The sequence below is a fragment of the Schistocerca gregaria genome, chromosome 3, assembly GCF_023897955.1.
Source record: "Schistocerca gregaria isolate iqSchGreg1 chromosome 3, iqSchGreg1.2, whole genome shotgun sequence".
In the NCBI taxonomy this organism is placed as follows: domain Eukaryota; kingdom Metazoa; phylum Arthropoda; class Insecta; order Orthoptera; family Acrididae; genus Schistocerca; species Schistocerca gregaria.
This window is the reverse complement of record NC_064922.1, coordinates 929,722,728-929,735,117: the sequence shown is the minus strand read 5'-3', so window position 1 is coordinate 929,735,117 and position 12,390 is coordinate 929,722,728. Positions and strand designations below refer to the sequence as shown.

The following is a 12,390-nucleotide window of genomic DNA, read 5'->3' as shown; positions in this document are numbered from 1 at the left end:
ACCAGAAGAACTCACTTTCTAAGCAGCTAGCAGAAATGTCATAAAATAAATTTGTAATAGTTGCGTATTTTGTTTGATTGTAAACACTTTCAGTTTCTGAATTAATTTACATTGAAGAACTAACTGAAGTTTGAAACTTTCATTTCTTTTCAGTTATTTTCTCTTCAAGTAATTCTAGTTTATCAACTCATTCAACAGCAGAAATTTTGATTCTTCCCAACCTTTGGATTGAATGTGAAAACATTTTTAGTTAGCTTTGTTTGAAATGAAACCAAAGAAGCGATGTGGATTCACAAAATAAACTGTTTTAGCGATGTACGACAACTATCCTCTGACATAAAATAATACATTAGAGATTCACACATATCAATAAGTCTTGTAACTCATGGCAACAGTGACAATCATCTGATGTTAACACTACACACAACCTCCTTGTATTGAGTATCAACAAAATCACAAAATCATTTCAGTTCATCCGCATGCACAGAATAAATACAGAAATATTTCATTTACTACAGTTTCTATATCAATAGGACGAATATCTGCAGTTGTTTATACACAATTGAGTATCATCACATGTGCTACATGACAAATACCCGGAATGCTGATTTTGCTCAATCTGGAATAAACGTTATTTCACTTAGCCCTCTTGTACCGTACAAAATTAGTGTTACATTTACTTGCACAAAACACGATGATCTTGTCGACTAAATTATGTTTTCTTGAGATTCCCAGGATTCCTAGCTAATTATTCTGCTGTTTCCCCACAAATGTTCTGAAAAGTGATTATTTTGCACTGGATACCTTTGGTGGTAGTGACGTAACTGACTACAATCTGGACTAATTTTAAACTTTTGTGATTTTATGCACCAACCATCATAGTCACGGACAAAGCATCTTAAGTTCTGATTGCACTTCATCCATTGCTTATGGCGATAAAACGTTCACTAAAACTGAATCACACTTTGTCTTGTAAGGCGTGAATTTCTTCTCAAAAAGTTCTCTGATGATAAGAGCTGTGACTTAATGGCTATGTTCTAAAGTACAAAACGCAAACAACCCTTCTTCAGCAGCTTGTTCAGTTTGTAGTCGATTCATACTTACAAAGGAAGTTACACTGCTGGAACTTCTCACGGGAACTGCTAACGTGTACTTATTCTTCTTAATATTCGTCAAAGTATAGGGGGTGGATCTCGGGCCACACATTGTCAAATACTTATTGTCATATGTAGGAAAAGTGGGTCTTTTTTGGATACATCCAGACAACAGGTTCCCTTGCCTAAAGAGTATCTCCAGCAATTTAAAAAATACGGAACAATCACTCACAAGACAGATTTTAACACTTCAAATATCACACATACCAGATGTCACAAAGAAAAACAAAACATTGGAAAGAGTAACATGGGGCATTTCACAGACTTAACAATCCTCCATCTAAACATGCAATCAATATAAAATAAAATACAACTATTAGAAGTTGAGCTCCAATCTTTGAACTGCACAGTAGTTTGTATTACTGAGCACTGGTGTGGACACACAGAAATCCAACATGTTAATATTACCATTGTATGAAAGGGGAAACTCTTACTGCAGGATTACTTCAAGGGGTGGAGGACCATGCACTTATATCAGAAAAGGAACACAGTTCAAATAAAGATGACTTCAGTACAATAAGTGAAGACAAGCACATTGAAATATGAGCTATTGTATTAACAGGGCTTCATATCACAAGAAATTAATCATTTTGTGTGTATATAGATCTCCCAGTGGTAGTGTGAACACTTTTCTCAATAAATTAACAGATGTTCTAGATAAAGTCTCAAGTACAAAGGCCAACATAATTCTGTGTGGGGACATTAACATCAACAGTGATATCATAAATGCACCCAGCAGCACCTTCATAAACATCCTTCAAAGTTTTGGCATGTCCCTATTGATCAATTGTGCAACAAAGTTTACAACAATGACTGCATCAGTAACTATGTGGCCACAAATATGGTCAGGGAAAAATCCATCTCTGTCAAATAATAACAGTAATATCAGGCATCGAATCATTCTCTAAACTACAAGCCTACAAATGACATCCATCAGATATCAAAATAAAAGATTTTTCAGATGAACTAGAAAAACAAAGCTGAGATGAAGTGTACAAGGAAACCCAAGTGAACATGAAATTCTCTAAATTCTCCATATTGTTCAGATTGAACTTTGAAAAGGCATTTCCAAAAGTATGCATGTCTGTATCAACATCTCACAAAAACAGATGGATAACAGCAGGTATTAAAAAGTCCTCCCAAACACTTAAACACCTCAGTTACATGGAAAAGATTCGCAATGATGCAGAATTCTTAAATTTCTATCATAGATACAAAAAGATCTATAGGAAGGTGTTGATTGCTGCAAAAAGTCAATTAATGACAAAATAATATATAATACAGAGAATAAAAGCAAAGCAGTCTGGGATATTATAAAAAAAAGAAATGGGGAGAGGCTAACAAATGCAGAATATCATACTGCTAAGGGAAGGGGATAAGGTAATAAATGATCCACACTTATCAAACTACGTAAACGAGCATTTCTCAAGTATTGCAGAGAAATTACAGCAAAAATTTTCCAAAAAAAATATAACACCTGTAAATAATATTGAACTAAATACAATGATGTTACTTCCAACCATGGAGAATGAAGTCAATAAAAACTAAAAAGTCAGTAGGCTTAGATGAAGTACCAGTGTGTGAACTGAAGCAATGCATAGGGACTATACAAGGCCCCCTAAGAAATATAATAAATGAATCCTTCATAGCAGGGACATTTACAGAGCAGTTTAAACAGGCAAGAGTTTTAGCTTTGCTCAAAATAAGTAATGTCAAAGACATAGAAAATTACTGGCCCATTTCCCTACTGTCACCATCCTCAAAAATAATAGAAGCAATTATGAAAGACAGATTAATGAATTACCTAAATAAATACAATCTTTTAAGCGAATCACAGTTTGGTTTCTGAAGTGGCAAAATATGGAGTCAGCCATAGTAGAATTCACAAAAGTTGTACTTGATGCTCTTGATGAAGATGAGTGTGTCATAGGCATACAAATGCAGAATATCATACCGCTAAGGGAAGGGGATAAGGTAATAAATGATCCACAACACTTATCAAACTATGTAAACGAGCATTTTTCAAGTATTGCTGAGAAATTACAGCAAAAATTTTCTAAAACAAATATAACTAAGGTGTTTGATACAGCTGACCACAAGATTCTATTAAATAAATTAGAAGCATTAGGAAAAAGAGGGGTAGCTAATGACTGGTTTCAGTCATACCTAGGAGATAGAGTACAAAGAGTAGAGATAACACATACTTCAATTAGATCTAAACATTTAGTAAAACACTTATCAGAAGCAAAATACATTAACATAGGGATTCCACAAGGTAGCATATTAGGACCAATATTATTCCTGATATACATCAATGACTTCGCTGATGACAGTAATATTATAGTCACTGAGAAAACAAGAGAACTCCTTGCATTGAAAGCAAATGAAACTGTCAAGGAAGTTAATGATTGGTCAATAAGCAGTAAAGTGCCACTGAACATATAACACTAATGCCATGAATTTCAGTTTGAAGAGAAAAAAATGACAGTGTTAAATTAAATGTAGATGGCACCTCTATAGACTGTGTAACAAATGCAAAATTTCTAGGAATGAATATTGAATTTCAGTTAAAATGGTGTGAACAAACAAAGGTACACGCAAACAGAATGTCATCAGCATGTTGTGCTCTTAGAATCCTATCATCAGTGTGTAACATGCAGTGTCTTTTAGTTACATATTATTCATATATACCTTCAGTTCTTGGCTATGGTATTCTTTCCTGGGGGAACAAATGCACAAAATACGAACACAGTTTTTAAACTCCAGAAAACAGCCATAAGAATAATAACCAAAAATACTAGTCGAGCTCATTGTTAACAATCTGTTCGAAACACTGGGGATTTTAACTGCTCCACGTGAATACCTTTGTGAGTCAGTTGTACACATCAAAAATTACATTGGTAAGGACTGCACAAACAGATCTGTCTGTGATCATACAACAAGAGATAGACTCAACTTACATTTTCCAAGAAAAAAATAAACATAAAACTCAAAACAGTATTTTCTACTAAGGAATAAAACTGTACAATAAATTACCAAAAGAGATTAAAGAAATTGCAAAAATGCACTTATTTAAAAAGACAGCTAAAAAGTACCAGTTATGCAATACACTTTACACATTGAAGGATTATTTAGATAAAGCAGAGTAGGGGTTTGATAGAACAATGTTATAAAAATAAATAATAATGATGATGATTTATAAAATGACCAACATTCACATAACACCTTCACTTTGTTTTTCCCTTCTTTCTTCCTTTCTAGAAATACTTACCCCCACGATATGCATAGCATAGTACTAACACCTCTTCCTTTTTCTGAGCTCAACATCTCATTCATTATGGAGGGATGCTGACTCAATTTTTCAGGATAGCAAATGGGAAGTTGCAGTACAGAAAATTGCCCAGAGATCACCAGTGTGAGTGTATTTTGTGTCTGTGTGTGTGTGTGTGTGTGTGTGTGTGTGTGTGTGTGTGTGTGTAGTGAGTGAAGTGTTATGAAACAATGTGTGTATAGTGTGTGTAGTGACTGATAGTGAGATATGAGTGAACAGTGTGGCATTACATTCTTTAATAAGTTATTTGTAAGAAAAGTATTGTATACCAGGAGTAAATCTAATGACTGTCTCTAACTACACTCCTCGAAATTGAAATAAGAACACCGTGAATTCATTGTCCCAGGAAGGGGAAACTTTATTGACACATTCCTGGGGTCAGATACATCACAAGATCACACTGACAGAACCACAGGCACATAGACACAGGCAACAGAGCATGCACAATGTCAGCACTAGTACAGTGTATATCCACCTTTCGCAGCTATGCAGGCTGCTATTCTCCCATGGAGACGATCGTAGAGATGCTGGATGTAGTCCTGTGGAACAGCTTGCCATGCCATTTCCACCTGGCGCCTCAGTTGGATCAGCGTTCGTGCTGACCGTGCAGACCGCGTGAGACGGCGCTTCATCCAGTCCCAAACATGCTCAATGGGGGACACATCCGGAGATCTTGCTGGCCAGGGTAGTTGACTTACACCTTCTAGAGCACGTTGGGTGGCACAGGATACATGCGGACGTGCATTGTCCTGTTGGAACAGCAAGTTCCCTTGCCGGTCTAGGAATGGTAGAACGATGGGTTCGATGACGGTTTGGATGTACCGTGCACTATTCAGTGTCCCCTCGACGATCACCAGAGGTGTACGGCCAGTGTAGGAGATCGCTCCCCACACCATGATGCTGGGTGTTGGCCATGTGTGCCTCGGTCGTATGCAGTCCTGATTGTGGCGATCACCTGCACGGCGCCAAACACGCATACGACCATCATTGGCACCAAGGCAGAAGCGACTCTCATCGCTGAAGACGACACGTCTCCATTCGTCCCTCTATTCACGCCTGTCGCGATACCACTGGAGGCGGGCTGCCCGATGTTTGGGCGTGAGCGGAAGACGGCCTAACGGTGTGCGGGACCGTAGCCCAGCTTCATGGAGACGGTTGCGAATGGTCCTCGCCGATACCCCAGGAGCAACAGTGTCCCTAATTTGCTGGGAAGTGGCGGTGCGGTCCCCTACGGCACTGCGTAGGATCCTACGGTCTTGGCGTGCATCCGTGCGTCGCTGCGGTCCGGTCCCAGGTCGGCGGGCACGTGCACCTTCCGCCGACCACTGGCGACAACATCGATGTACTGTGGAGACCTCACGCCCCACGTGTTGAGCAATTCGGCGGTACGTCCACCCGGCCTCCCGCATGCCCACTATACGCCCTCGCTCAAAGTCCGTCAACTTCACATACGGTTCACGTCCACGCTGTCGCGGCATGCTACCAGTGTTAAAGACTGCGATGGAGCTCCGTGTGCCACGGCAAACTGGCTGACACTGACGGCGGCGGTGCACAAATGCTGCGCAGCTAGCGCCATTCGACGGCCAACACCGCGGTTCCTGGTGTGTCCGCTGTGCCGTGCGTGTGATCATTGCTTGTACAGCCCTCTCGCAGTGTCCGGAGCAAGTATGGTGGGTCTGACACACCGGTGTCAATGTGTTCTTTTTTCCCATTTCCAGGAGTGTAGAAGTCTGTAAATGTATGTGTATACGAATTAGCTTATTTTAAATTGGTCTAAACTTGTAAATACTTTGACATGGACTATATCCTTGTAAAAAGAGTTCTACAGATGAATAAAGCTACTACTACTACTATGTTATATCGACACGTCCTCCATGTTCAACGGAGAAAACTGAATGGCACCAAGTACATTCTAAATTTGTAGATGTTGTGTTTTGCTTCAAGAAAGGATATTCTTTCGGAGAAAGTACATTTTTTTCTCCGCATATGAACACGCACGTGTGTCGAAAAAAAGCGAACAACAACCAAGAGACTTCGCTGGCACAAGCACACCGTGCCCCTACCGTTAAAATCTGTTCTTCACTTTTTTATTGGTACTTCTCAGTAAAAACCGGAAGCCCGAGCCACTTAACAGTTACTGCCAGTCTATGAGATCTAACAGTGTGTAACTATTTCATATTCATTTCCGTAGATAAGCACAAAATTTGCACATTAACGTCCGTGTAATGAGCTTTCACAAAATCCTGTTGCTTCTGTGCATCATTTTTCTGTCATAAAAAAGTGATCAATACGCATCTCGTGCCAGAGAGACCAGCGATGAGCAAGTTAGTGGGAAATCTTCTCTCACTATCAGTGTGTCCTTTCGGTCTCTGCTCTCGTGACGGCTCAAGGGTCAAAAGAAACGTGATGGTTAGCGATTGCATTCCCTTGAACATTCGAGTTGCTACTGGATCTCAGTAAGAAAGTTCTAAAAATGTATGAGACAAAACTGACACATGAAATAAAAATACAGGGAGCACCAAATGAAAAAGATAGTTATTGACAAGTAAGGGCCTATGGAATAACGAGACATTTGGCGTCTGGTTAAATATTTGTCGAGACAACGGGACACACAACGAAATGGGATAGTCCAGCTAAGAACGCCAAGTCTAGTCACCCTATTACCTATGACGGTCTGGAATATGTACTTTCTCTCACTGTTGGTTTTCACAGTTACAAATCTCATCAACAATTTGATTTGGAGTTGCGTTATCACTGATCTAATATGTAGTGCATGTTATATACGAGGCATGTCTCATAAATAATGCGCACTAATTTTCTTTCTCTTTTTTACTTATATGGCTTTTTTTCCAAAATAGTCTGCCTGAACCCCAACGACTTGGAAGCTCTATTATTCCCCCCAGGATACCACTACTGTTCACCTGTAGAATGGTTCGGCTAATGGTTGTAGAAAGCTCCTCCAGAGAAATATAGTGACGTCTACGCATAGGTTTTTTCGGTTTCGAGAACTTGTCGAAGTCTGGTGGACTCCCCTGGGCTGTAGGGAGGATGAAGCAACGCTTCCCATCCGTATTCCAGCAGTTTTTGGGCTACAATACTGTCGATATGCGATCGAACATTGTCCTGGAGAATGAATGGCCCAACCTCGATCAACTCAGGTCGGGTTTTGTGCCTTTTTCTGCACAGGTTTCGCATGAAGTTACCATAGTACACTGCTGTATCACTCAGTTCACATGGGACGCTATCTGTCACGACGATTCCTTTGTGATCATAAGAAAAAGTCGTCATTTACTTGAGTTTTGATTATGTAGAAATGTTTTTGGACGAGGAGACTCTGAAGCTTTCCATTCATTAGAATGTGATTTCAAAGCCTCTAATCCTCTTCTCATCAATAACGACAATTTGGCACAAGAATTCTTGGCCTTCATGGTCGAATCGTTGTTCAAGCAAGGTTTAATGTCCAGGCATTTCTGCTTCTCTGCAGCAGTCACACAATGTGGGACCCATCTCGCAGACATTTTTCTCTTTTTCAAATCATTTCTCAGAATACAGAAAACTGCTGCTGGGAGAGTTCTCGTGGTTTCAGAGCGTTCCTTACGAGTTGCACTGTGGACTCTGTCAACAGCAGTCTGCTACAAGTTTCACACTTTGTTCATCTGTTGACATTTTTGGTCTTCAGTTTGTGGACTATCGTCTATGCACATACGACCGCCACGAAAATGATTAACCCAGCGAGGAACTGCACTGTGATCCACTGTAAACTCACCACAAATTTCATGTCAGCCGCTCGTGGTCTCGTGGTCGCGTTCTCGCTTTCCGAGCTCGGGGTGTCGTATTCGATTCCCGGAGGGGTCAGAGATTTTCCCCTGCCTCGAGGTGACAGGGTATCTGTGTTGTCCTAATCATTTCATCATTATTCATGAAAGTGGCGAGATTGGATTGGGCTAAGGTTGGGAATTTGTGCGGGTGCACATGACCGTGCAGTTGAGCGCCCCTCAACCAAACGTCATCTTCACAAACTTCACTTAACGCACTGCTGATTTCTGTCGGGGTTTTGTTGATTGATTGATTTATTTTTATGGCCCAAAAACAAAACAGTTATAGGGATGTAAAGCTTTTATAAGCAACATCAATAAATGTACAAACGACAATGACAATAAGTACACAAATAATTAATCTATGTTAGAAATTATGCTCACAGAAATCGCCCATTGTATAAAAACAATTTTGAATTAATAAAGTTCTTACAAATATCTTAAATTTTTTCAGCTCCAGACTCTTAACTGACTCTGGTAGTTTATTAAATAGCTTTACAGAGGTGTGTTTGAAGCTGTTTAGAGTTTTTTGTATATGAGCAGGTGTCTTTTCTTACATCATTACAGTGTTGTGTGTTATAACTATGTACAGCAGAATTCAGATCAAAACTAGATAAATTCTTTTTAATGTACAAGAGACATTGAAATATGTATATACATGGCAAGGTCATAATACTAAGTTTAATAAATAATTCTCTACAGTGAGTTCTAGGTGGTACTTTATATATCAATCTGACAGCTTTTTTCTGGGCTGTAAATAAGCATTTTGAATAGCAATTATTTCCCCACAAGATTGTCCCATACGTCATATAGGAGTGAATATAACTATAATAGACAGAAAGCAAAATTTTCTCATCTACTATTGCTTGTAATTTTCTGAGCATAAATATGCCTTTAGAATTTTTTGGTGTTAAATAATTCACATGTGCCTGCCAGCCTAAATTATTTTGCAAAACAATGGCAAGAAACTTTACAGGAACTGTCTCTAAGGCGATTCTATTGTTATAAGAAAGGTTTAATTCCTGTGTTTTATTTATGTTCATAGACAGACTGTTGGCATTACACCAGTCAGAAAGTATATCTACCTTGAGTGAGGTAGAGTTACTTATGTTATTGTTAATAGGCACTGTAACACTTAAACTGATATCTTCTGCATACAACTGACAGCTTGTAGTATCAACTATTACATTGCTAGGTAGGTCTTTCATATATAATATGAACAAGAGAGGGCCCAAGATTGACCCTTGAGGAACACCATGGTTAATGGATAAGAAACTTCAATATTGGTTATCGAAGTAAACAGTTTGAGATCTATTAGAAAAGTATGACTGAATAATTTTAACAGCGGAGATTGAGAAACCTACAGTTTTTAATTTCAGCAGGGGAGTGTTGAGGCACACAGTGTCAAACGCTTTTGATAAATCAAAAAACTTTGTGCTTACAATAATTTTTTCTTCTTTTGCTTCAAGACAGTTACATATGCAGCTCATAACAGCATCACATGTTGATAGATTTTTCCTAAACCCAAACTGGCTGTTTGAAAGTAATTGATGAGAATCTAGAAAATTGATTATTTGAATACTCATTAGTTTCCCAATGACCTTGGATAAAAGTGGTACAAGAGAAACTGGCTTATAATTACTAGGCAAATTATTATCACCTTTTATGTGGACTGGGATTACTTTAGCTACTTTTAATTTTTCAGGGAAACAATTTTCATCAAAGCAGTAGTTTATGATGTGACAGGGAACCTCCGCTATATTATGACTACTAAGTTGCAATATTTGCGTAAATTTTCGATCTTGATGGACGACCTCTGGTCTGCAGCAGTACCCGAGACAATTGCAGCGTCCATTTCTACCTCTCGCCAGTTTTATGTTAGAGCACACAGCAAAAATAAAAATAAAAAAATAGAAAAAAGAAAATGTGCTTCTTCCTCAAACTCCCAACAACAGCTATCATAATTTTCTTTGTTGTGGCGTCAAACAGTCCACAATAATACTAATCCGTGCATTATTTATGAGTGGCAGCTGTGATAATGATTACTATCGTCTTTGCAGATGACATACGGATTGACTTCAGCAGCCGTGATGATAACGACTGCGTGATATCCCCGTCAGATGTGACAGAAGCACCTACCATCCAACCCTGGCCAGTCGAAAAAATCCTGGGAGAAACACAATTCACGGCGCGCATAGGGCCCACTGGTGGGAAACGCGGTTACACCCCAATCACAGGTATGGTACATTCATCAGCTTCATTTGTACTCTCAGGTGTCTTCTGATAAATCTGCCCACTGGACGGAAACGTGGTTACATGCAAGTCACAGGTATGGTACATTCATCAGCTTCATTTGTACTCTCAGGTGTCTTCTGATAAATCTGCCCACTGGACGGAAACGCGGTTACATGCAAGTCACAGGTATGGTACATTCATTTGCTTCATCGGTGCTCTAAAGTGTCTTCTTGCCGTTTCATATGAACGTATTCATGTATTAGGTGAGACACAAAAAGAAATTTTGCGAATTCATTATTTCCAGGATGTTTCTCGGTGATATCTAAATACAGAAATAATAGAGAGAGGAAATCCTATTTTGCTTTTCCACATTATTACAATAAAAAACGAGATAGCTGTCACAACTCCTGATAATATCTTGATAATCTGTTATATGTAGATCGTATGCCTGATAATTAAGCTGCCGTTATATTATGTCTAAAAAACTTCTTCTTAACGGCTGGTAACAATTAGGAGTCCGAGGGCTCAAACTTAGGTACTTCCCCTTAAGAGCTTCGGTAGCCATTTCTGTACAAATTATCAAAACAGTGTCTATGCCTATAACAGCAATGCAGGACATGCCGCAGGGATCAATACTAGAAACTAAAGACGGCTCTGCGTCTTTCACGTACCAGCATCCTGGTGCATGAGATGAAGAAGTATTAAGAGACAGGTGCCTGTGCGATGCAACACAGCCCACAGCGCCTGAGTGTGGTTGCACTATTGGTTTGGGAACAAGCATGAGGAACAATATTCTTAGCCGCATTGCCATAGCGAGAATGGAAATAACACCAAGCAGAATGGCATGTAGCATCATCCGTCGAGGTGGCTGAGGCTGAAGCGGCAGTGAAGGGGGTGGTGCTTGTAGATTCCTCTGATGGCAGCGCTGCAGTAGAACTGGTAGGAGAGGAGTGCCAACCCCAGAGGACTGAGAGCCCCCTGGGGGGGGGGGGGGGGGGTATGGGAGAGTGGCAGAATGTTGTAAGCCTGGTCTGCAATGAGCAACCAGGTGGTTCAAAGTGTAGTGTCCAGCATATGACGTGTGTCAATCATAGTGCAGAGATGATGCCAGAACTGCAATGGGGATCTAGAATGCAGTGACTCATGGGCTGATGATGAGGCAGATAGCTTCCTTTGTAGATCTGGATAGGCTCTCAAATATGGTGGGTCGGGCAAATGCATATTTGTCCAAAGTGGGAGGCGAAGCCACAATGTCGCAGATCAGGTCCGGTTCATCATGGACCTGACATAGTAAACAAAGGAATTTGAGTTGTCATCAGAAACGCTGTGTAGCTGCAGGACCTGGTCAACCAAGGCAAACCACGTGCATGGGTGGTCCTTGCGTAGGGGTGGTAGCTTAGACCAAAGAATGGGGGAGTCTTGGTGTAACTGTTTTTAAAAAACCGTCACTCCCTATCCATAGCTCTGCAGCATAACTGGCTTGGGTGCAGTTCATAACACTGTCAGTGGCATGCAGCACAGTAGGCACATTTGGCTCAACTGCGGTTGAGAAATCAACGAGTTGGTCATTTGATGGAGCAACGCAAGCATGCGTAGAATGGACCAGCGCAGAAGAGTCAACCAATGTGCAAAAAACAACAGAGTACAGTTTCCAGGCTCTCCCCTACACGTGCATGAAAATTGTTAAAATCACCTAACGTCTGTGGAACACATGTGGCAGACACGGCCGGAACGGTGTGTGATGTCGGAAACACTCATAAAGCAGATGCTCCTGTCTTGAGTGTCTGGCTCGATTTGTACTGCCACTGACTTGGGTGGAAAGCTCACACTGGAAATTTGTAAATATAGTCACTGG

At 40.2% G+C, this 12,390-nt stretch overlaps 1 protein-coding gene across 1 annotated transcript in view; it reads left to right on the top strand.

Moving 5' to 3' along the window:
• LOC126355813 (protein Skeletor, isoforms B/C) overlaps positions 1 to 12,390 on the top strand; it is a 647,689-nt gene that overhangs the window by 581,693 nt on the left and 53,606 nt on the right. The window contains exon 10 of the mRNA XM_050006254.1: positions 10,361 to 10,537. Within this exon, the coding sequence (XP_049862211.1) occupies positions 10,361 to 10,537 (177 nt within the window). The remainder of the gene's footprint in view (positions 1 to 10,360; positions 10,538 to 12,390) is intronic.